The sequence below is a fragment of the Apodemus sylvaticus genome, chromosome 21 (genome assembly GCF_947179515.1).
Source record: "Apodemus sylvaticus chromosome 21, mApoSyl1.1, whole genome shotgun sequence".
Lineage (NCBI taxonomy): Eukaryota > Metazoa > Chordata > Mammalia > Rodentia > Muridae > Apodemus > Apodemus sylvaticus.
The window spans coordinates 47,134,217-47,160,389 of NC_067492.1; the positions used below are offsets into that span (position 1 = coordinate 47,134,217).

The 26,173-nt window shown below is 50.2% G+C and overlaps 1 protein-coding gene across 2 annotated transcripts; it reads right to left on the bottom strand.

The window, feature by feature from the left end:
* Window positions 1-91: 91 nt before the first annotated feature.
* Ddx39a (DExD-box helicase 39A) lies at window positions 92-8,042 on the bottom strand. Of its 2 annotated transcripts, XM_052167182.1 has the most exons (11): window positions 7,910-8,042; window positions 3,762-3,973; window positions 3,414-3,541; window positions 2,702-2,794; window positions 2,196-2,379; window positions 1,458-1,576; window positions 988-1,119; window positions 799-908; window positions 569-713; window positions 340-487; window positions 92-249 (listed from the first exon to the last, which is right to left on the bottom strand). In XM_052167182.1, the coding sequence occupies exons 2-11, from the start codon at window positions 3,967-3,969 to the stop codon at window positions 233-235; spliced, it is 1,284 nt and encodes a 427-aa protein (XP_052023142.1). In that variant the 5' UTR covers window positions 3,970-3,973; window positions 7,910-8,042; the 3' UTR covers window positions 92-232. The 2 variants fall into 2 exon arrangements, with proteins under 2 accessions (XP_052023142.1, XP_052023143.1); XM_052167183.1 differs by lacking the exons at window positions 2,702-2,794; window positions 3,414-3,541; window positions 3,762-3,973; window positions 7,910-8,042 and adding an exon at window positions 1,786-1,846 and having other exon boundaries at window positions 2,196-2,310.
* Between the last annotated feature and the right edge of the window lie 18,131 nt (window positions 8,043-26,173).

The following is a 26,173-nucleotide window of genomic DNA, read 5'->3' on the forward strand; positions in this document are numbered from 1 at the left end:
CTGGCATGCTTGCTGGTGGAGTGGAGTGTGTGCTGGCTTGGCCCGACCCCTCTCCCATGGGATGCTGACCGAAAGAAAGATGGGCTAGAGCTAGGCATTCACAATAAAAGTTTATTCTTACATAGCTAAAGCTTTGGAACAATAAAAAGAGACACCGATTTGTCACCTAGAAAGAGGATCTGAAGCAGCAGCTGGGAAGAGGGTGGCCATGGTGCCCTGGCTACACGTATGGTTACCGGCTCTGCTCAACTGTGAAGACAAGGAAGAGGCAGTGAGGATAGAGGGCGGGCCTTTGCTCCTGCAGCCCAGCCCCTGCCCAGAGCCGGCCCAGGCACTCACTGTATGTGGAGATATCTATTTCTTCCGGGAGCTCTGCCACATTCACCTCAAACCGGTCCTGGACGTCGTTAAGGATTTTGGCATCATTCTCATCAGACACAAACGTGACTGCCAGGCCCTTGGTACCGAAGCGACCAGCACGAGCCACCTGCAGAGAGGTGGGGTCAGGATCTGAGGAAGGGGGAGGGAGGCCCTGACCCACCCACCCACACTGGGGGGAAGCACTCACGCGGTGAAGGTAGGTATCTGAGTCTTCTGGCATGTCATAGTTGAAGACGATGTTGACTCGCTCAATGTCCATACCTCTGCCAAACAGATTAGTAGCCACCAGGATGCGACGCTGGAAGTCCTTGAACTGCTGGTATCGGGACAGGCTAGAGCGGGGACGGGCAGAGGTATTAGACCGGAGTCCTGCGTGTGAGCCCGGGCCCTGGGCACATCAGACACTCACGCACTCACCGCTCCTCCTGGGCCATGCCTCGGTGAATAGCGATCGCTGGGAAATTCTGCTCCACTAGGAGCTGGGCCAGGGCCATGCAGCGTTGCACAGACTTGACAAAGATCACCACCTGAGGAAGAATGGTGTTTAGGCCCAAGGATAATCACCCCACAGGCCCATCCATATCTTGGCGTGGAAGGAAGCATCACCTGGTTAAACTCTAGCACGTCGAGGAGGTCGAAGAGCTTACGGTTCTTCTCGCTGTCCTTGAGCTTGACGTAATACTGCTGCAGCCCGTGCAGGGTGAGCTTGGTCTCGTCGTCCACAAACACCTCCATGGGCTGTGTAGGAAGGGAAGCAGGAAGGGGCGAGTAGGGCTCACTTCTGGGCGTCTCATGTGCCCGGAACCTTCCAGGGAGCGGCTCCTCTGTATTGATGATTCCCAGAGGGCCGGTTGCCCCCAACCTCAGAAAACAATTCTCTCCCAAAAGCCGGATGTAAGCTCTGCCTCTGGCTCAGGTGTGGACCACTCAGCTCCCAGTTGGACAAACCAGGGGAAGGAAGGAGGCCGGCGGAGCCTCCTAGCACCCTCCAGGCCATCAGGAAGGCCAAAGCTGCTGCGCCGAGGTGTTGGCCATGGTGGGCAGGCAGGCAGCAGCTGGGGCGTCACCCTACTCACATCCTGCATGAACTTCCTGCAGACGGGCCGGATCTCCTTGCTCAGGGTGGCGCTGAACATCATACACTGCTTCTCATGGGGTGTCAGACGAAAGATCTCCTGTACGTCCCGGCGCATGTCTGGATGGAATGCCAACAAACAGCAGGCCTGAGTATCTCGTCGGACTGAGCAGACCCACACCACATAGGAACCAGCCCTTCCCAACCTGGGCCAGACAACACTGGCACCATAGCCGCGGTGGAGTGGGCCCGGGGGTGTCCCCGCTGCCTGAGGGGCTGGGCTCGGATGGGCGGGAGCGCAGGCATGGGAGGAGCTGCGGTCCACTTACTCGCTGCCAGCATGGAGCGGCCCTGCCAGTGCGCCTTGAGCCACGCTTCAGGAAAGGGAGCCTGAGGCAGAGACAGCCACTGGCGTGAGAGCTGCAGCCGCTTCCCAGGACACATGCCCATCTCTCCCAGCCCCTGATGGGTGGCAGAGGCCACTCTAGTCTAAGTCCCTGGGTGTGCCTACATGTCCTAAAGGGATAGCAGCTCATGGGGCCTATGGTCCGAATCAACTTGGGTTCAGAAGCAGCACATACTGTCAACAGATTTTTCCCTTAGGCTTCTCCTAGGAGCCCTGAGTTCTGGCCACCCATGTGACCCACTATGAGAGCCACTGCCTGCCCCATCAGGCCCCCTAGAAAATGGCTGTGACTCTGAGTGGGAAACCAGCTGGACAGGCCAGTAGGATGCTCACCCAGCTGTTCCAGCATCTTGTCACATTCATCTAGCACAAAGTGCTTCACATTCCTCAGGTTGAGGCTCCTGCTCCGCACGAGTGCCAGGATCCGGCCTGGTGTCCCCACTACGACGTGAGGACAGTTCTTCTTCAACACATCTTCATCCTTCTTAATGGAGAGGCCTCCAAAGAACACAGATACCTATAGGGACAGAAAGCAAGCTGTCTCCGCCCATCTGAGGGCAGTGATCCTTACAGCACAGGCCCCAGCCATCCTGAGGGCACCCAGCACTCAAGCCCCACTCCCTCAGACCCCAGGGGAGCCTGAAGACCAGGGCCAAGGCTGAGGTATGTGGACCAGCACAAGCCTGCGGAGACTGGGCATAATTCACCAGGCTTCTAAGGAACGGAGTTACCACAAACCTCAAGACTGATAAATGCTGCGTGAGCTGGAGCTGAGACCAGCATGGCTCCGGAAGGCCACATGGTAGGTACCCAACTGCACCTGAGCTGAGGCCGCCTACCTTGACACTGGGCATGTACTTAGAGAAGCGCTCGTACTCCTTGCTGATCTGGAAGGCCAGCTCCCTCGTGTGGCACATGACCAGGACTGACACCTGTACAGCAACAAATAGGTCTCCTTTCCCAGAGTCCACAGCGCCTCCCCCAGCCCACAGCAACCTCTTACAATAGTTCCTTTCACACAGGCCATCTGCAGCCCAGCAGCTCTACTTCTCGTCACCCTGACCTAGCCTCCTCATGGCTACAGAAGGCGGGAACAGAGAATGGGGCGCTGACCCTAGATAAAAGGGTTACCTCAGGCTGCCACGTCTTTTGACCACCTGCAGCACAGCCCTTCCCTAAATCCTCATGCTCTTGTAAGACCCTGAAAAGACAGACACCCACCCAAGAACACAAGCCAAAGCCTCACTCAGGCCACCAAGAACCTACCATAGAGCCACACTCCAGCCCACTGCAACATGACGTTGCCTTTTTTTTTTTTTAAACCCCCTCAGCTCCCTATCCTGGACTCCAGCATAACTCTTAAGATCCTACAATTTATCTATAATGGTGGTGTTAGAACACCTGCAAAACCAATCAGCAGTAACTGTGGTGATGGCAGTCAGTATAATTTCACTTTCCAGGCTAAATTCAAAAGCCCACAAAGAGAAAACAGAAGCAGTTTCACGAGACCCAAGGCTGTACTGTCATGTGGTAACTCCAGCCCACACCTACCTGGCCATTGATGGGCTCGATCTGCTGCAGGGTGGCCAGCACAAACACAGCTGTCTTGCCCATCCCAGACTTGGCCTGGCACAGGACATCCATACCCAGAATGGCCTGGGGAATACACTCATGCTGGACTAAGGAAGAAAAAAAGTGTGAGTTAAGAAACTGGCTCTGCCTCTCTGCACACTCCTGAGCCAGAGGTCAGAACAGCCAGGCCCCATCCATTTGCTTGCATAGAGGCTGCTGACATAACTGACTCATGGGGAGGGCATACCCCTCTCCAAGGCACAGGAGAAGCGCCAGATGGACTAACTGTGGGAAGAGGGCCTAACTGGGGCGAAGCAGGCAGCATACCCTCTGAAGGGTGCTCAAAGCCACAGTCAACTATAGCTCTCAGGAGCTCCGGCTTCAGCAGGAAGTCCCGGAAGCCAGAACTGTGGATGGAGACATAAGATCCTTTGACATCTTTCTTCGGGGGAGCTGGAGTGCTCTCCTGGGGTGCCTGGGGCTCTTCATCTTCATCATAATCCAACAGCTCATTTTCCACATCCTGTTCTGCCATGGTACTGAGAACAGAAGAGAGGGGAAGACAAAATGCATCTGAAAAGCACGCAGAAAAACCCTCTTGGCAGAGAAGACAAGGAAGAAATGGGGTCGGCGGGGCAAACCCTGGAAACAGGCAGAACTCAGTGGTGTACAGGACTTCCCACTTCCGCCTACTGTCCTTTGTCACCGTCCTCTCAGCAACCTCCCATCTGCTACGCAGCACACACTCCCATCCAATGCCACCCACCTCAAGTATCCCAAGGTCCACAGTGAAACACCAAGTCCATATTTACAGATGGGGATGTGGCTCAGTGATAGATCACTTATCTACCAGGTTCTATCCCCAACACCACGGATCAAAGAAGTGAGTTATCACACAGATTCTTCACTATAACCTTCCTGGCCCAGATCCTGCTCATACTTCCCCATACTTCATTTGATCAGAACCCCCACCCGAAGGATGCCCTGTTCTCAAGTCTGCACACACAAGAGTTTTTTCAGATATCCCCAACAGTCCTAGCTGGTCCAGAACTGGCAGTGACAGGTTGACCTGGCTAATGTGTACTCCCTGACATTCAAGTTTTGGCACTAATAAGGCTTCTCAGACCACCCTCCCAAGGAGCTCCTGGAACGCACAGCTTGGACCTGAAGCTGTTCCTGCCTCGGAGCTGAGAAAGGAGTGGTGGTCAAGAAGCAAGCAGCACTTCCTTACCAGGGCCCAGCCCAGCCTCCCCTGCTGTTTGTGGTCGACACAGGGGACTCATTAAGAGCTTTTATGAAGAGGATTCCCACTGGGCCAGGGCAGCCAGGGCGGCCAGGGCGCCAGCCAGTTGAGATGCTAAATGGAATTCTCAGGAGACGAGCTCATCCCTCACTCTATTAATCCCTTACACACCAAGTACAAGACACACACCAGCCAGGCTTGTCTGTCTTCTCCAGCCTGCAGAAACAGTTCTCTTTCTGAGGTGAGATGCTAACATGCTACAACCCTCGCTAGCCCTCTTATTCATTCTCTCCATGACTTTATCCAATGACATTCAGCCATTTCTATGGTGAGTTTCTACAGTCATATGCCTTTTCCACTCCAGAAGTGTCCGTTACCGGCACCTCACAAGTTAACATCAAGTGGTCTACCACAAAGCCTCTGTCTCACCCCAAGAGCCGCATCCCCATCTCAGAAATAACCCCTCCATTTTCAGGTTGGGGCAGCCTTGACTGATCAACAAATCTTACTCAGTAAATCCCACCTACCGAATCCAGCCACTTCTCACAAAGGCTACCCCGCTGGCCCAAGGTGAAGTGACCTTTTGTTTTATTTCTTTGAAATTGGAAGAGTTTTACTAAAACAGTCATATGCTATACAACTCATCAATCAAAGCACACAAATCAGGAATCACAAACATGCTCACACAATCAGCTCTAACATAACATACTTCACTACCTTTAAAAAAGAAAACTTCCTGGATGAGCTTGAGAGATGGCTGATTAAGAGCACATCATCTTTCAGAGCACCAGGGTTTGATCCCAGCATCCACATGATGATTCTGTGGATCATCACATGGACTGTCCATAACTCGCTCCAATGAGACCCAATGTCCTCTTCTGACCTTCTGACCATGTAGCATGCACTCTGAATATAAATGCATTCAGACAAAACACTTCTATAAATCAAAATTAATAAATCTTAAAAAAAAAAAAAAAAACAAAGGAAAAAAGCCCCTGAGCCTGGGGTGTGGCTCAGGGGTAAATGCCTAGCATGTGAGAAAACCCTGAACTCCATCTCCACACCACAAAGTAGCCTGTAGCCCGCAGCCATCACCTAACTCCCAGAACCATTAATCTGCTTATCTCTGCAGACTAGCCTGTTCTGGGCATTTCCTATAAATAGGTTCAGGCAGCGTTACTCCACCACTCTCAACACTCACCCACAATACAATGGGACTAAACGATAAATAATATAAATTCCTTTTTATAGCCAAACAATATGAGACCGTGTGAATTGAACCCCGGTGCTCTGAAAGATCATGTGCTCTTAATCAATCAGCCATCTCTCTAACCCATCCAGGTTTTCTTTTTTAAAGGTGGTGAAGTATGTTCCAGTTGATTGTGCTGATGCCACAGCATGTAAGAATATCACATGGTGTCATTTGGGTAACACTGTCTGGATCACACCAACAGCCTACTCAGTGTCCATTGATCCTATGTGCTACACAACTCCCACAGCAGGCAGAGGGAGCCTACTCCAGCTAAATCATATCTGGCTTGACATGCGCTATAGGTAAAAGAACGAGTCCCCCAAATCAACAGTGGAGGAAACTGACAAACTGTCCTCTGATCTACATACACACACCCCTATACATACACAAAGTAAAATGCTTTAAATAGGTTATCAGTCATTAAAGCACCAGATCCTAACAATGGTTTAAAGCAGAGACAGCTAGGAGAGGAGAGCTGGGCAGGCCCAGGGCATGTGTACTTAAATTGCTAAGCCATGGAGAATTGCTAACTAGGCTTGGAGTTGACTAATTCAGTAAGAATTTGCTCAAGATGGAGTGGAAGAGAAGAGCAAAAGCGGGGAGAAACCAGATCATTGAAAGGGAATTAGCTAGGGTGGGACTGAAGCCAAGAAGAGCTCAAAGCCATTCCTGGGAGAAAAGAATCACACATTTCTGGGTTCCAACCCCGGAATGGCCAAGATGTACCTATTTTTATTTAAAATTTGGTCTTGATCAGCCCCTCAAACTTTCGATGTAGCTCGGGGGAGCCTTGAATTCTAGATCCTCCTGGCTCCACTTCCCAAATGCTAGAATCTATTAAAAATTAATTCAAAATATACCTGAAACAGGGACAGGCAGATCTCTGAGTTCCTGGCCAGCCCAGGGCTACATAGTAAGATCTTGTCTCAACAACAACCAAAAAAATCTTAGAAGTTTCAAGACTCGCCAGGCAAGGTGGTCCATGCCGCCGAAAGCTTGGTGATCTTTCATACGACCTGAGTTAGGTTGTTCAGTTCACAACAACCTCCTAACTCCAAGGACACCTGCACACAGGTATTCATTCAAATATACACACCTAAATAAGAAACTTGAAAGGACAGCCTCGATTTCAGGAGAACCTGTCTTATGGCCTCTGAGATGTGTAAAGTACTGCTTTAAAAACATGTATTGTGCTGGTTAAAGGGTAAATGCGAAGCTGGGCATGGTGGCACACGCCTCGAATGCTCCGGGGACCGAGGCAAGAGGATCTCGGTGAGTTCGAGCCCGACCTGGTCTTCAGCGAGTTAGTTCAAGGATTGTAGACAGGATTATGTAAAGAGATCCTGTCTCCAGAGACGAGATACACAAAAGATTACAGGTTGAGGTGCAACTCGGAGCGTTTGCTCCCCAAATACCTCAGGCCTCGGTTCGATCAGGAAAATGAAAACGCGTGAACCCAGGCTGTCACAGACCCAAAGTTTCAACTCGTCCCAGGAAGACGAGATGCACCGGGCCGAGCCGGCCTCACACCGGGAAAGCGACCCCGGCTGAATGGCCACGTTCCTATGGAACGCCACACCGGCCTTCCGTTTCGGAGTCTGGAGAAGAATCTCCTGGGATGGCGGCGGAGCAAGACGGGAACCAGGTGACTTCAGACTCGGGACGTCTGCCCAGATAGCCTGAGTCCTCTCGCCGCAACCGAAAACGCAGCGTGGATTCGCCCTGGGCCTCACTCCCACCACAGTACACATGCGGGCCTCCGAGTGCCGCCATGACACCGTTCCCGGAAGCCGACGCACTAACGGCTGGCCCGCCCCTGGCGCATGCTCACTGGAGCCCAACGGCCGCCCGCTCGAGGTGGATGCCTAACCGTCCCGCCGCTGCGCGCCCACGCCTCCCGCTGCACCGCGCCCCGCGGCCTCCCTTTCGGTGAACTCACAGTCCCGCACCGCGGCCCCGGCCTCGGGACCCGCCACTTACCTGCCGCCCGGTTCGTCTCCGCGAGCTGCGAAGAGAGCCGCCCGTCCGGTTGTACGCCGCGCCCCTGGTCGCGCGCTACAGCGCTTCCTGCCTGGAACCCAACTCGGGTCTTGCTCACTGGACAGCTGGCTTATCACTCAACAGAGGCGCGAATGATGGTTGGGTTATAAGGACGCTGTCGGCCCGCTATTGGTGAAAACGGTGAAAGAGGGCGTACCTAGAGGCCTCAGGTTCATTGGGCAGTCGCAAAGTGGGCGTGTCCTAAGGGGGAGTGGGCTAAGCGGCAGACCCGCCCAGTCACGTGAGCTGAGTTAAGGCCCTGGGTGGATGCTGTCACTTTTAGTACTGGCAACCGCACGTTAGTTGCGCTTGTGTGTGCCTCACCCATCGAAAGTGCCCTTTCCTGCCTGGCTTAGAAGCCCTGACTCTTTTGTTTGGTTGTATCTTTTCGACACTGGGTTTCTCTGTGTAGCCCTGCTGTTGTAGAATTCCATCTGTGACAAGGCTGACCTCAAGAGATCTGCCTGCCTCTTCCTCCATTAAAGGAACTCGTACACACATTAAAGGTGTGAGTGCTGTGATTAAATCTGCGCTGTGCCTGTGTGCTACTACACCTAGGGAAGCACTGGCTCCTACATTTCAATTCACTGCCTCACCTGCAGACGCTCAGAAAGGGCTTTGAGGATGGAGAGATTGAAACTAAAGAGTAATTTGGTTTGTTACATGAACGAAAGATGTAAACGTGTTAATCTTATGTTTCTTTTTACTTTTGGGGGAAAGTGTGCCAGCCTCACGATTGAAATACTCTAGAGCCAATTCTTTGTTTTTTTGAGGCAGGGATTCTCTGGGTAGCCCTGGCTGTCCTGGAACTCACTCTGTGGATCAGGCTGGCTTAACCTCAGAGATTCACCTGCCTCTGCCTCCTGTGTTGTGATTTAAAGGCATTACCGCCTGGACCAATTTAAAAAAAAAAGATTTATTTGTTTATTACATGTAAGTACATTGTAGCTGTCTTCAGACACACCAGAAGAGGGTGTCAGATCTCATTACAGAGATGGTTGTAAGCCATCATGTGGTTGCTGGAATTTGAACTCAGGACCTTCGGAAGAGCAGTCAGTGCTCTTAACTGCTGAGCCATCTCTCCAGCCCCTGGACCAACTTTTTAAACTCTTTTTTGTTTTATTTTTAGCTGTTTTTCCCCCTACGTTGTACCACCACTAAAACAAACAAAAAAGCCCAGGCCATAAACCGAGCTCATAGTTTCAGAAAACCAGCTTTGGGGATTGCAGAAGAAAATCAGCTGCCCAACCCCAGAGACCTGGTGATACCAAAAAGACCTTATCTAAGGAAGACAGCTCATTCCCATTCTGCCCCCTAGGAAACCCTCTTCTCCCTTTCCCATCCTAAGCTACAAAAGCCCAGCCTGAAACAGTCTACATTGTCTAGATCAGTCTGAGAAGCCACCTGCCACATAAAATTTAAAACCTACCCTAGCTGTTATGCCATCTACACTCATCCTTTATTTCTTTCTATAAACATAAACTAGTAGCTGGGAACGCAGGAGAGCACTATCCTGCCTGGCTTGACAGTAGTTAACAAAATTTGCTTTGTTTTTTCCTAACCAGATTTTCTCTGTGTAGTCCCATCACCCTGGAACTTACTCTGTAGACCAGGCTGGCCTTGAACTCACAGAGATCTGTCTGCCTCTGCCTCTTGAGTGCTGAGATTAAAGCCACGCAACACCACCTCACCTCCCTGTAATTACCAAATCGTTAAGAACTAGGGTGTGACCCAACAGCAGAGCACTTACATAGGGTACACCAGGTCCTGTGTTCCAATCATAGATTGAAAAACAAAGTGTTGGGGTTTTTTTTGGTTTTGTTTTGTTTTTTGAATTCTAGCACTTGGTAGGCAGAGGCAGGCTGGTCTTTGAATTTGACTCCAGCCTACTCTATACTGAGTTCCAGAACAGCCAGGGTTATGTAGTGAGACTCTGTCTCAAAAAAACAAAGCAAAACAAAACAAAACAAAACAAAACAAAAAAGCAGTCATAGTGACATATACCTTTAATCTCAGTTCTCCAGAAGCAGAGAACTCTATGCGTTCAAAAGGCCTGGTCTACATAGTATAGTTAGAGGCAAGCAGAATTCTTTGAGTCTGAGGCCAGCCTGGTCTATACAGTAAAGTCCAGGATATCCAGGGCTAAAAAGAGAGACTCTGTCTCAAAACACAAAAACAAAATGAACAAACCGCCCAAGCAGATCTAGATTCCATCCCTGCAGAGCTGAAACCACTCTTAGTTATGAGCATGGCAACTCATAAAGGAAAGCATTTAGTTGGGGGTTTGCTAACATTTCCAGAGGCTTAGTCCAATACCACCATGTGGGGAGCGTGGCAGAACACACGGAACGTCTTACTGTGTACGCTTCTTTGTTGGCATGTATGTGTATGCGCCGTGGAGGTCAGCAAATCCTGAGGAGCACACTCAGGTCGTTAAGGCTTGGTGCCAGCACCATCTCGCTGGCCCTTTATTTTCCCTTTTTATTTGTTTATTGAGACAGGGTCTCACCATGTAGCTCTGGCGGTCTTGGAAATCGTTATGTAGATCAGGCTGGCCTTGAACTCAGAGATCCACCTGCCCCTGACTTCCAAGTGCTGAAGTTAAAGGTGTTGTTCAGGCTACCCTGAAGTTGCCATCTTCCTGCTTCAGCCCTCCCTGTAGGTGCTGGGGTGACGGTCCTCCTTCCCAGCCAGCTAGACCAGGGGCTTTGTAATGAGCAGGTTCTCAGTGCTTCTAGTTTCCTTATCAGGTACTGAGGATGGACTTAGGACTGCGTGAGTGCCAGGCAGGCCCTGTGCCGCTACCTACAGCCCCACTCACTGTTTCCGGATGATTTAGGGCTTTGATTTTTAAATTTTAAGAAAAATTATGTATACGATCCTTTTGACTTTAGGTAGGCACGTGTATTACGTGAGCCTGGTAGCCCCAGAGGTCAGAAGTTGCCATTGGATCCTCTGGAACTGGGGTTACAGACAATTGTGAGCTGTCATATGGTTACAAACACAACAAAGCCTCTAACCATTGAGCCAACTCTCCCGCCCTGGTTTTGCTTCCCTCTACCCCATCCACCCCACCCCCCACACCTGAGGGAGGGAGAGAAAGAGAGAGAGAGAGAGAGAGAGAGGGAGGGAGAGAGACACACACACACATACACACCTCCCAGGATAGGGTTTCTCTGTGTAGCCCTAGCTGTCCTGGAGCCTCGTGCACTGGCAGGGTCATGGTTTTGCCAGCTGCAGATAATTTCTGCAAGTGTGTGATGTTTAGAATTCTGAGAGCTTGTGAGAGGGTATAAATGTGGGAGCCCTGGAAGGGACTGGGGAGCTCTGGGGTCACTGCTGCTCAATGCAGTGGCTTCCTGCTGTTGTGTTTGCTGAGTTGCTGGTTTGTTAGGTATTCTTTTTTTTTTTTTTTTTTTTTTCCGGTTTTTTCAAGACAGGGTTTCTCTGTATAGCCCTGGCTGTCCTGGAACTCACTCTGTAGACCAGGCTGGCCTCAAACTCAGAAATCTGCCTGCTTCTGCCTCCCAGAGTGCTGGGATTACAGGCATGCGCCACCACCGCCCAGCAAATGTGTAGCCCAGGCTGGCCTCGAACTCGTGATCCTCCTGCCTCTACCTCCTTCAGCAAATCCTACCGGCGTGTGCCACCACAACCAGCTTGATAGATATTCTGATGGCAATAAATGGACTGGCCCCTAGGACCCGATGCTCCTAACTGCAGGAAGTGGTCTACAAGAGATCTACACCCTCTCTCCTCTCTAACCTCTTTCTCTCCTACCTAGTATTGCAGAATTAGAAGGGTGGTAGGTATGAGAACCCAATAAAGAGGTCTGGAGAGATGGCATAGTGGCTAAGAACACAGACTGTTCTTACAGAGGACCTAGGTTCAACTCCCAACATCCACATGGCAGCTCATGTCTGTAAGTTCAGTTCCAGAGCTTCTGACACCGACATGTAGACAAAAGACCAATCACCATAAAAATAAAAATAATAAAAAAACAATAAAATAGCTGTAAAAATACTCCAACATGCACAGACGTCCCCAAATAGGAAATGAGACAATGAAACATGTTTTCTTCTCCAGGACACATGCGCGAGAGCTATCAGCGTTGAAGCTCAGGCCTGTGGTAGCAGCCCTTGGCGAGCTGAGGCACAAGAAGTTTAAATTCCAGATTAACCTGGGCTATACAGCGAGATCTTGTCTCTAAAAGTGCATTTGGTTTGATTGAATTAATAATTAACTCAGAGTCAGCAATAACACATCTGTGTCACCTTAAGGAAAGAAATTAAAGCACTTCCTCTTGGTGTCATTAAGTCAAGAGCAAACCCTGATGTCTAATCTCTAGCCTGCTTCCCTCGTCCCCTGTCATCCCCGGCTGTTTGTTGATTGAGCCTGACATGAAGGCTGTTGTGAGTCGTGAGTCAGCCCCTGTGTGTCCACAAGAAAGAGCTTCACTCTCTCACTGAGCAGCACAGAGAGCGTCACATGGGGAAGGAAGGAGGGATACCTCACAGAAATATTAACAGTCTTATAAGGGACTAAGTCACTAGATCCAACTGACACGGGCTAATGAAAAGTATTACAAATATCATTATCAGGTAATATCCATACACTGATTTCAACATATACGGTGCATATTCTTTTTTTTTTTTTTTGGTGTTTTGGATTTGGTTTCTTCGAGACAGGGTTTCTCTGTGTAGCCCTGGCTGTCCTGGAACTCACTCTGTAGACCAGGCTGGCCTTGAACTCAGAATTCTGCCTGCCTCTGCCTCCCAGAATTCTGAGATTACAGGCATGCGCCACTACCACCCGGCTACGGTGCATATTCTTATAGTTTCCAGCAAATGATTATCATAAGCAATTTATAAACACACATGCATTATTCTTGGGTCAGGGACATAGACCAGTACATAATTTAAGATTATAGCTATGCATTAGCTTAGGTTGTAAAAATGGATACGGAAATGGGAGCCAAGTAAGGCTGACATAGTTTTCTTTTAAAGGCAGTTTAAACAAGCCAGTCAGTAGTGGTGCGCACCTTTAATCTCAGCCCTTGGGAGGCGGAGGCGGAGGCGGCAGAGGCAGGTGGATCTCTGTGAGTTTGAGACCAACCTGGTCTACAAAGGTAGTTCCTAGGCCAGCCAGGGCTGTTACAAAGAAAAACCTTGTCTCAAAAAAAACCAAAACCAAAACAAACCATGTGCAGTGGAAGAAGACAGTTTTGAAAAATGGTGTGTTTATTGCTGATTTATGCACTGGAAAGTTCGAGAACAGGATCGTTTATAGTGATGGAGTCTTTGTGGCCTGTGAACGGTACAGCAGAATTTAAGGTGGAATAGGCCGAGTAAAGACAAGAGGGTTAAAAAATGAGAAAACCAGCTCCAGAGCTAGCAAGATACCTTGGTGGGTAAAGGTGTTTGCTTCCAAACCAGACAACCAAGTTCCAGGTCAGCCTGGTCTACAGAGTGAGTTCTAGGACAGCCAGAGCTATACATAGAAACCTGTCTTGAAAAACAAAAACCAAACCAAACCAAAACAACAACAACAAAAATAAAACAAACCAGACAACCTGAGTTCAGTCCCAGGGATCAAAGAAACCAATCAAAGAAGGAGAAAACCAACTACAAGTTATCCCCTGATTTCAAAACATATGTGGTGTTATGTTTATATCCACACATACACACAATTGAATAAATACAATAAAAAATAATTACTGGGGCTGGAGAGATGGTTCAGCAGTTAAGAGCACTGACTGCTCTTCCAGAGGTCCTGAGTTCAATTCCCAGCAACCACATGGTGGCTTACAACTATCTGTAATGGGATCTGATGCTCTCTTCAGTGTTTTTGAAGAGAACTACAGTGTGCTGTACAGTGTGCCAAACAAATAAATCTTTTAAAGAAAGAAAGAAAGAAAGAAAGAAAGAAAGAAAGAAAGAAAGAAAGAAAGAAAGAAAGAAAGAAAAGAGATCCTGAACTAGTGAACTCTTAGTTAAAGTCTCCTGGGCTGGAACAACCATCCCGGGCCACAGACCCTGCTAAGTCGTGGCAATAGACCTGCTGCTAGGGCGCTGAGTGCTGTGTTAGAATCGAGGCTTGTGTCTAGACAGACACGCCAGGCCAACACAGTTCCACATGGGGAAAGAGGGCAAAAGTGACAATGAAGACAAAGGGGAAAAAGAGGGCAGAGGTCAGGAGAGTCTGCCTTTTATTTGGGTTGTGTCATAACCACTCACAGGTAAAGGTGGGAGGTGAGCCAAGTGGATTCTGGGAATGAATGGCATAGTGGTTGCCATGGCAACAGATGTGAGGGTCACTGTTGCTTGTGGGTGATGTCACTGGGTTGGGGGAGGGGCAATCTACCAAGCGGGTTCCTGATACCAACACCTGAGGCAGCGTCACTAAAGCCCACCAGGATCTGGAGACCCAGAGCTGCTGTTATCGGACGTTTGGGTCTTTTGTGTGTTTGTTCAGTTTGGCTTGATTTGGTTTCAAGATGGTTTCCATGTGTAGTCCTGGCTATCCTGGAACTTGCTCTGTAGACCAGACATTTGGCTTGATTTGGTTTCAAGATGGTTTCTATGTGTAGTTCTGGCTATCCTGGAACTTGCTCTGTAGACCAGACAGCTATCAAGGCCAGAGCTCCACCTGCCTCTGCTGGGCTTGAAGATGTAAACCATCACACCTTTCTGTTTGGTTTGTTTCTGACTGTGACAGTTTCTGCATGTAACCCAGGCGGAAATGCTGGAATTAGGTGTGAATATTGCATGATGGTGGCAGATGTCAACCCCAAACACAGTTCTCACTTCAAAGGAAGTGATAGTTTATTCTAGAGCCAGACGTGAGTGGTTGTGGTCCAGGGGCACAGGTTTCGGTTACTCCAAAGTCCAGGGTTCCAACAAGGAAGCAGCTTCGTGGAGTTTTTATAGTAACAGGACCAAGAACATCATAAATCAAGGCACTTTTACTTATTATCTTATTTCTTGAGTTTTGCTTTGTTTTTGAGACAAAGTCTGGCTTTCTTGGAACTCACCAAGCAGACCAGGATCAAAGGCCTGCAGCCTCCCAGTGAGGGACAAGGACACCAACCCACCCATGAAACTTTTGACCCAAAATCTGTCCTGTCTAAAAGAAATGCATGAAAAAAGATGGAACAGAAACTGAAGGAATGGCCAACCAATAACCAGCCCAACTTGAGACCCATCCCAAGGGCAGGCTCCAATCCCTGACGCTGTTATACTCCGTTATGCTTGCAGACAGGATCCTAGAGTAACAGGATCCTTAGTGTCCTCTGAGAGACTCCACCCAGCAGCTGACTGAGACAGACGCATAAGACCAAGGACCAAGGCAAACAGTGGCTGGAGGTCAGAGACTCTTATGGAAGAGTTGGGGGAAGGATTGAAGTCCCTGAAGGGAGATAGGACCTCCACAGGAAGACCAACAGAGTCAATTAACCTAAACCCCAGGGGGTGTCCAGAGACTGAGTCACCAACCAAAGAGCACTCTCAGGCTGGCTGGGGCCCTCAGCACACATGGGGCAGATGTGCAGCTCACTCTTCATGGGGGGGGGTCCCCTAACTATGAGAGAGGGCGCTGTCCCTGACTCTGCTGCCTGCCTGTGGATCCTGTTCCCCTAACTGGGCTGCCTTGTCTGGCCTCAGTGGGAGAGGATGTGCCTGGATGGGTTGGTATCCTGGGGTGGGGGGTGAGGGGGTGGGGGGGGTGGCCGCTCCCCCTTCTTGGAGGAGAAGGGAGAGGAGGATGGGAGAGGGGTCGTGAGGGGGTTGGAGAGGGGAAGAGGTGGCTGGGAGGAGAGGAACAGCTGTGATTGGGATGTAAAGTGAATAAGTAAATTAATGGAGAGGACAAGAAAAAGCCTTCACCATGGCACCTAGATAAATGAAGGCATTGTAAAGACACATCTGTAGAAACATCAGAGAGGGGGTCACCATGAGGCAGACAGGCCTCCGTTGCCGTCTGTCAGCATTCTTAGACTTCTGGTGAGAGCAGAAGGTTTTCTAAGTTAACACAGTCCATTGTTGATCAAGATGTCAGGTCTGATGTCATAGACTGGTGTGTTAGTTTGGGCTCTCTAGAGTCACAGAACGTATGGGCAGTCTCTATATAGTTAGGGAATTTGTTGATGACTTACAGTCTGTAGTCCAACTCCCCAACAATGGTCAGCAGCAGCTGTGGATGGAAGTCCAAGGATCTAGCAGTTGCTCAGTCCCACGAGGCAAGCAGGCAAGGAAGAGTGAGTAAATCTTCCTTCTTCTAATGTCCTTATATATCTCCAGTAGAGGGTGTAGCCCAGATTAAAGGCTGTAGGTCTCCAGCAGAGGGTGTGGCCCAGATTAAAGGCGTGTACCTCCAAGCCTTTAATCCAGATGATCTTGAACTCAGAGATCCCCTTGTATTAATCTTCTGGAATTCATGGCCACTATGCTTCAAGATCTCCATGCCAAGACCCAGGTCAGAAACTTATATCTCTGAGCCTCCAGATTAGGATCATAGGTGAGCCTTCCAATTCTAGATTGTAGTTCATTCCAGATATAGTCACGTTGACAACCAGGAATAGCCACTACAACTGGGTTAGCTCTTTAAGGTGGAAAGATCTCCCGTGAGAAGCTATAGTTAGGTTCAGGACCTCCAGCATTCCAAACTCAGATCAGGCATTGACATTTTAATCAGCTAGCCTTTAACAGACACAGCTTCTTCTCAGGAATCCTCATCACACAGGGCTTATTCCCAGGTTCAGTCTGAACCCAGATGAGCCACTTCTTGCTTGCGGGATTGAGCTCAGAGCCTCAGAAAAACTGGGCATGTGCTCTGCCACTGAGTCCACCCGGCCCTGCTGAATTTGTTCTTGTTGAGGTAAAGTAGTTATGGCCTGGAGGTCTCAGTCTCCTGCCTGAGCCTCTGGAGCAGCACTCTTAGTGCTAATGGTCGGTAGGCCTGTCCTGTGGTAAATGCTCTCCCTCCTTCTCTCTATGTGAAAGCCAACAGGACACCAGATGTCTTCCATTGCTTTCCATCCTTTTCAACAAGATAAGCTCTCTCCATGAAGGAAGCTTGCCACTCCTGCTTAACCTGTGTCATCTCACAACGCAGAGGCTGCAGGGGCCCACATTCGCGCCAACTGGGCTCGAACCGGCTCCTTTGTTTTCCTTTTTGCAAAATGGTAAGGGTTAATTTTTTTCTTTTGTTCTTTCTTTCTTTTCTTTCTTTCTTTTCTTTCTTTTCTTTCTTTCTTTTCTTTTGTTCTTTCTTTTCTTTTCTTTCTTTTCTTTCTGTTCTTTTCTTTCTGTTCTTTCTTTCTGTTCTTTCTTTCTTTCTTTCTTTCTTTCTGTTCTTTCTTTCTTTCTTTCTTTCTTTCTTTCTTTCTTTCTTTCTTTCTTTCTTTCTTTCTTTCTTTCTTTCTTTCTTTCTTTCTTGTTTTTTGCTTTTCAAGACAGGGTTTCTCTGTGTAGCCCTGGCTGTCCTGGAACTCACTCTGCAGACCAGGCTGGCCTTGGACTCAGAGATCTGCCTGCCTCTGCCACCACTGCCCGGCTTCAGGTTCATTTTTATTTCTGTGTCTATATGAAGATCTCGTTGGAGCAGGGGTTACAGCCACTGGGAATCAAACTCTGGTCCTTTGGAGGAATGGGTAAACATTCTTAACCACTGAGTCATCTCTCCAGTCCCTGGTGTTTGAGGGTTTTTGTTTTGTTTTAGTTTTTAAAAAAAAGATTTATTATTTATTTTATGTATATGAGTACACTTTAGCTGTCTTCAGACACAGCAGAAGAGAGCATCGGATCCCATTACGGGTGGTTGTGAGCCACCACATGGTGGTTGGGAAGAGCAGTCAGTGCTCCTAACAGATGAGGCAACTCTCCAGTCCCTGGCATTTTGGGGGTTTTGTTTTGTTTTAGTTGAGTTTTGATTTTCAAGACAAGGCTTCTCTGCATAGCCCAGGCTGGCTTTGAACTCACACCAGTGCGGCACAGCTTCCGGATTGCTGGATGGATGCTGCCTCACGCCACTGTGCTCAGTTTTATATTTGGTTGGCAAAGAACCTTTACTTTTGGAGAAACCCAACCTCAATTCAGCTCCACCCAGAGAAGGGCTTTCTGATTGTCACTGACTCCAAGCCCAGGAGGTTGGCTCTGGATTCCTGGTGTGAGGCTGTGGATTCCTCCTGAAAGCAAATGGAGCTGGGCTACCTCTCCGGAGCTACAGCCTCCTCCCCCAGGAGCTCCTCTACAGGGTCATCTTTTCAGGCCAGCCGTACCCCATCGCCACACCTGTCTATCAAACACTCCGACCAGATTCTAGCTGTGTCCAGTTTATTTCTCTTTGCAGTCACTCGGTAGCTATGCTGTTGTTAGCTATCCTTTGGTGGTTTGGGACATGGGCCCCAAGGCCTCCTACATGCGGGAGGAGTGATTCACCACTGAGACATGTCCCCAGCTCCTCCTCACTGGAGGATTCTAGGTTGGGGCCCTGCCACTGGCAGTTGTTGACAAGGTTTCTAGTACATTCTAGACTTCATTATAGAAGCTTGGAACTCAGTTATGAACAGGATAAATCCCTAATCTCAGAGAGACAAGGAACAACAGGGAAAATTTACTTACCTTTGGTGGGACCTAGTCACACAGGCCTGTAATCCCCAGTTGCTCCAGATGCTAAGTCAGGGAGACAAGGAGTTTTGAAGCTGCCTAGTCTACAGGATGAGTTCAAGGCCAGCCTAGACTATGTAGCAAGACTCTGTCTCAAAAGTTCTGGCTGGAGAAATGACTCAGCAGTCAGGAGTTCTATTCTGGCAGAGGACATAAGTTTGGTTCATAGCTCACAAGTCAGAACCACGTGTAACTCTAGCTCTAGGAGAGTCAATGACCTCTGTCTGGCTTTGGTGGATACCTGCATGCATTATATAATATACATACATACATACATACATAAATTCTAAAAAATACTTTTTAAAAGTCCTTATCTTTATCTGAATGCTGGGAGAATAAAGAGTAGTTCTCAGTTCTCTTTTTTTTTTTTTTTCTTTTTTTTTTTTTTTGAGACAGGGTTTCTCTGTATAGCTCTGGCTGTCCTGGAACTCACTCCAAGGCTGGCCTTGAACTCAGAAATTCACCTGCCTCTGCCTCCAAAGTGCTGGGATTCAAGGCGTGCACCACTACTGCCTGGCTTTTTTTTTTTTTAAGATTTTATTATTTTTAAGATTATTATTATTTTAAGATTTTTATTAAGCCGGGCGGTGATGGTGCACACCTGTAATCCCAGCACTCTGGGAGGCAGAGGCAGGCAGATTTCTGAGTTCGAGGCCAGCCTGGTCTTCAGAGTGAGTTCCAGGACAGCCAGGGCTATATAGAGAAACCCTGTCTTGGAAAAACCAAATCCAAAAAACCAAAAAAAAAAAAAAAAGATTTATATTTATTTATTATATGTAAGTACACTGTTGCTGTCTTCAGACACACCAGAAGAGGGCATCTGATTTCATTACAGATGGTACAAATGGTTGTGAGTCACCATGTTGGGAACTGAACTCAGGACCTCCAGAAGAGCAGTCAGTGCTTTTAACCACTAAACCATCAGGCCCCCTCCCCCACCTTTTCTCTCTCTCTCTCTCTCTCTCTCTCTCTCTCTCTCTCTCTCTCTCTCTTCTCTCTCTCTCTCTCTCTCTCTCTCTCTCTCTCTCTCTCTCTCTCTCTCTCTCTCTCTCTTAAATTGAGACAGGGTTTCTCTGTGTAGCCCTGATTGTCCTGGAACTGACTCTGGAGACCAGGCTGGCCTCATTGAGATCCGCCTGCTTCTGCCTCTGTGTGCCTGGATTAAAGGCCTGTGCCACCACCACCAAGGAGTCCAAGTCTAGACTTCCTAGAGTCATCTTGTTCCAAGACCTAAAAATCTTGTTTTTAAAATAAAAAGCTATTTTTAAAAGAGGAGGCAGGGGGTCTTGGAAATACAGCTCCTTGGTAGAGCACATACGGAGCGTGGGTGTCCAGCCCTACAGCACCAAAGAGATTACAATTAGCAGGGAAGAGAGCTGGCTCCGTGCTTGAGAGCACTGACTGCTTCTCGAAAAGACCTTGGCTCTTTTCCTAGCAGGCCGCTCTGTGAATCACACTAGCACTCGTTGTGTGGATCACACCAAGTACTCACTCTGTGGATCACACCAGCACCCACTCTGTGGATCACACCAGCACCCACTCTGTGGATCAACTAGCACTGCTCTGTGGATCACACCAGCAACCGCTGTGTGGATCACACCAGCACCTACTCTGTGGATCACACTAGCACTGGTCTGTGGATCACATCACACCAGCACCCACTCTGGATCACACTAGCATTGCTCTGTGTATCACACCAGCACCCACTGTGTAGATCACACCAGCACCCACTCTGTGTATCACACCAGCACCCACTCTGTGGATCACACCAGCACCCCACTCTGTGGATCACACTAGCACTGCTCTGTGTATCACACCAGCACCAGCTGTGTGGATCACACCAGCACCCACTCTGTGGATCACACCAGCACCCACTCTGTGGATCAACTAGCACTGCTCTGTGGATCACACCAGCAACCGCTGTGTGGATCACACCAGCACCCACTCTGTGGATCACACTAGCACTGGTCTGTGGATCACATCACACCAGCACCCACTCTGGATCACACTAGCATTGCTCTGTGGATCACACCAGCACCCACTCTGTGTATCACACCAGCACCCACTCTGTGTATCACACCAGCACCCACTCTGTGGATCACACCAGCACCCACTCTGTGGATCACACCAGCACCCATGCTGTGGATCACACAAGCACCGCTCTGTGGATATCACCAGGACCCACGCTGTGGATATCACCAGCACCCATTCTGTGGATATCACCAGCACCCAAGCTGTGGATATCACCAGCACCCAAGCTGTGGGTATCACCAGCACCCAAGCTGTGGATATCACCAGCACCCAAGCTGTGGGTATCACCAGCACCCAAGCTGTGGATATCACCAGCACCCACTCTGTGGATATCACTAGCACCCGTGCTTTGGATATCACCAGCACCCATGCTGTGGATATCACCAGCACCCGCTCTGTGGATATCACCAGCACCCTGCTCTGTGGATATCACCAGCACCCTGCATTGTGGATATCACCAGCACCTGCTCTGATTACATCAGCACCCTGCTCTGTGGATATCACCAGCACCTGCTCTGTGGATATCACCAGCACCTGCCCTGTGGATCACACCAGCACCCTGCTCTGTGGATATCACCAGCACCTGCTCTGTGGATCACACCAGCACCTTGCTCTGTGGATCACACCAGCACCCTGCTCTGTGGATATCACCAGCACCTGCTCTGTGGATCACACCAGAACCCGCTCTGTGGATATCACCATCACTAGTTCTGTGGATCATATCAGCACCCATTCTGTGGATATCACTAGCACCCAAGCTGTGGATATCACTAGCACCCGATCTGTGGATATCACCAGCACCCGATCTGTGGATATCACCAGCACCCACTCTGTGGATATCACCAGCACCTGTTCTGTGGATATCACCAGCACCTGCTCTGTGGATCACACCAACACCCACTCTGTGGATATCACCAGCACCCACTCTGTGGATATCACCAGCACCCGCTCTGTGGATATCACCAGCACCCGCTCTGTGGATATCACCAGCACCCGCTCTGTGGATATCACCAGCACCCGATCTGTGGATATCACCAGCACCCTGCTCTGTGGATATCACCAGCACCCGCTCTGTGGATATCACCAGCACCCTGCTCTGTGGATATCACCAGCACCCTGCTCTGTGGATATCACCAGCACCCGCTCTGTGGATATCACCAGCACCCTGCTCTGTGGATATCACCAGCACCTGTGTTGTGGATATCACCAGCACCTGCTCTGTGGATATCACCAGCACCTACTCTGTGGATATCACCAGCACCCGCTCTGTGGATATCACCAGCACCCGCTCTGTGGATATCACCAGCACCCGCTCTGTGGATATCACCAGCACCCGTGTTGTGGATATCACTAGCACCCGCTCTGTGGATATCACCAGCACCCGCTCTGTGGATATCACCAGCACCCGTGTTGTGGATATCACCAGCACCCGTGTTGTGGATATCACCAGCACCCGCTCTGTGGATATCACCAGCACCCGCTCTGTGGATATCACCAGCACCCGCTGTGGATATCACCAGCACCCACTCTGTGGATATCACCAGCACCCGCTCTGTGGATATCACTAGCACCCGCTCTGTGGATATCACTAGCACCCGCTCTGTGGATATCACCAGCACCCGTGTTGTGGATATCACCAGCACCCGCTCTGTGGATATCACCAGCACCCGTGTTGTGGATATCACCAGCACCCGCTCTGTGGATATCACCAGCACCCGCTCTGTGGATATCACCAGCACCCGCTCTGTGGATATCACCAGCACCCGCTCTGTGGATATCACCAGCACCCGCTGTGGATATCACCAGCACCCACTCTGTGGATATCACCAGCACCCGCTCTGTGGATATCACCAGCACCCGCTCTGTGGATATCACCAGCACCCGCTCTGTGGATATCACCAGCACCCTGCTCTGTGGATATCACCAGTACCTACTCTGTGGATATCACCAGCACCTACTCTGTGGATATCACCAGCACCCTGCTCTGTGGATATCACCAGCACCCTGCTCTGTGGATATCACCAGCACTCTGCTCTGTGGATATCACCAGCACCCGCTCTGTGGATATCACCAGCACCTGTTCTGTGGATATCACCAGCACCCTGCTCTGTGGATATCACCAGCACCCTGCTCTGTGGATATCACCAGCACCCGCTCTGTGGATATCACCAGCACCCGCTCTGTGGATATCACCAGCACCCGCTCTGTGGATATCACCAGCACCCTGCTCTGTGGATATCACCAGCACCCGCTCTGTGGATATCACCAGCACCCGCTCTGTGGATATCACCAGCACCCGCTCTGTGGATATCACCAGCATCTGCTCTGTGGATATCACCAGCACCCTGCTCTGTGGATATCACCAGCACCAGCTCTGTGGATATCACCAGCACCCGCTCTGTGAATATCACCAGCACCCTGCTCTGTGGATATCACCAGCACCTGTGTTGTGGATATCACCAGCACCTGCTCTGTGGATATCACCAGCACCCTGCTCTGTGGATATCACCAGCACCTGCTCTGTGGATATCACCAGCACCCTGCTCTGTGGATATCACCAGCACCTGCTCTGTGGATATCACCAGCACCCGAACTGTGGATATCACCAGCACCCGAACTGTGGATATCACCAGCACCTGTGTTGTGGATATCACCAGCACCCGATCTGTGGATCACACCAGCACTCTGCTCTGTGGGTATCACCAGCACCTACTCCGTGGATATCACCAGCACCTGCTCTGTGGATATCACCAGCACCTGCTCTGTGGATATCACCAGCACCCTGCTTTGTGGATATCACCAGCACCCGTTCTGTGGATATCACCAGCACCCGAGCTGTGGATCACACCAGCACCCACGCTGTGGATATCACCAGCACCTGTGTTGTGGATATCACCAGTACCCGCTCTGTGGATCACACTAGCACCCTGCTCTGTGGATATCACCAGCAACTACTCTGTGGATATCACCAGCACCCTGCTCTGTGGATATCACCAGCACCTGCTTTGTGGATATCACCAGCACCCGAGTTGTGGATCACACCAGCACCCGAGCTGTGGATATCACCAGCACCTGTGTTGTGGATATCACCGGCACCCTGCTCTGTGGATCACACCAGCACCCTGCTCTGTGGATATCACCAGCACCTGCTCTGTGGATATCACCAGCACCCTGCTCTGTGGATATCACCAGCACCTGCTCTGTGGATCACACCAGAACCCGCTCTGTGGATATCACCATCACTCGTTCTGTGGATCATATCAGCACCCGTTCTGTGGATATCACTAGCACCCAAGCTGTGGATATCACCAGCACCCGATCTGTGGATATCACCAGCACCCGCTCTGTGGATATCACCAGCACCCGTTCTGTGGATATCACCAGCACCTGCTCTGTGGATCACACCAACACCCACACTGTGGATATCACCAGCACCCGCTCTGTGGATATCACCAGCACCTGCACTGTGGATATCACCAGCATCTGTGCTGTGGATATCACCAGCACCCACACTGTGGATATCACCAGCACCAGCTCTGTGGATATCACCAGCACCTGCACTGTGGATATCACCAGCACCCGTGCGGTGGATATCACCAGCACCCGCTCTGTGTATCACACCAGCACCTGCTCTGTGGATCACACCAGCACCCACACTGTGGATATCACCAGTACCCGCTCTGTGGATATCACCAGCATCTGTGCTGTGGATATCACCAGCATCTGTGCTGTGGATATCACCAGCACCCACACTGTGGATATCACCAGCACCAGCTCTGTGGATATCACCAGCACCTGAGCTGTGGATATCACCAGCACCCGAACTGTGGATATCACCAGCACCTGCACTGTGGATATCACCAGCACCAGCTCTGTGGATATCACCAGCACCCAAGCCATGGATCACACCAGCACCTGCACTGTGGATATCACTAGCACCTGTGCTGTGGATATCACTAGCATCCTACGCTGTGCATCACACACCAGCACCCTACGCTGTGCATCACACACCAGCACCCTACGCTGTGCATCACACCAGCACCCTGAGCTGTGGATATCACCAGCACCCGTGCTGTGGATATCACCAGCACCCGTGCTGTGGATATCACCAGCACCCACTCTGTGGATATCACCAGCACCAGCTCTGTGGATATCACCAGCACCTGCGCTGTGGATATCACTAATACCTGTGCTGTGGATATCATCACTAACATCCTACGCTGTGCATCACACACCAGTACCCTGCGCTGTGCAGCACACTAGCACCCTGAGTTGTGGATATCACCAGCACCCACGCTGTGGATATCACCAGTCACCCGTGCTGTGGATATCACCAGCACCAGAGCTGTGGATATCACCAGCACCAGCTCTGTGGATCACACCAGCACCCGTGCTGTGGATATCACCAGCACCAGCTCTGTGGATCACACCAGTACCCGTGCTGTGGATATCACCAGCACCAGATCTGTGGATCACACCAGCACCCGTGCTGTGGATATCACCAGCATCCACTCTGTGGATATCACCAGCCACCTGTGCTGTGGATATCACCAGCACCTGCTCTCTGGATATCACCAGCACCTGCTCTGTGGATATCACCAGCACTCATGCTGTGGATCACACCAGCACCCGAGCTGTGGATATCACCAGCACTTGTGCTGTGGATATCACCAGCATCTGAGAGCTGTGAATATCACCAGCCTCCGAGCTGTGGATATCACCAGCACCCTGCATTGTGGATCACACCAATACCCGCTCTGTGGATCACTCGAGCACCCACTCTGTGGATCATACCAGCACCACTATGGATCACACTAGCATCACTCTGTGGATCACACCAGCACCCACTCTGTGGGCCACACCAGTACACTGAGCTGTGGATCAAACCAGGACGGCTCTGTGGATCACACCAGGACCCCTCTGTGGATCACACCAGCACCTGCTCTGTGGATCACACTAGCACCCTGCATTGTGGACTACACCAACATCACTCTGTGAATCACACCAGCACCCACTCCGTGGATCACACCCGCACCTGCGCTGTGGATTTCACCAGCACTCCACGCTGTGGATCACACTGAGAGACCACTAACAATTAGCCTAGACACAATGCAACTTAGAAAACTGTCAACCTTAAGATAGCACTCCTGTCCCCCATGGTCTGCTTCAAAGACTGGCACTCCCTCCGCACTCCCTCCAGCTGCAAGGGCGAGCACTCCCCGTGCTTCAAGGACCCATTCGCACTCAAAGTAACTGTGTCTGCCCAAGATAACCTGTAACCTTCCCCTGAGCCATGAACTGCCGCCGATCTCCCCATTCCTTATGACACAGATCACAGCCTGAGCATCCCCTGCCCTTTTTCTTTATGGTCTGTTTCTTTAAAAAGCCCCAGCGGCAGCTGCTCGGGTCGAACTCCTCTGTCCATGCTCGGGACACGCCCAGTGCACTGGAGAATTAAACTTCATGTATTTGTATCAAGAATGGTCTCTCGTGAATTTTTGGGGGCATC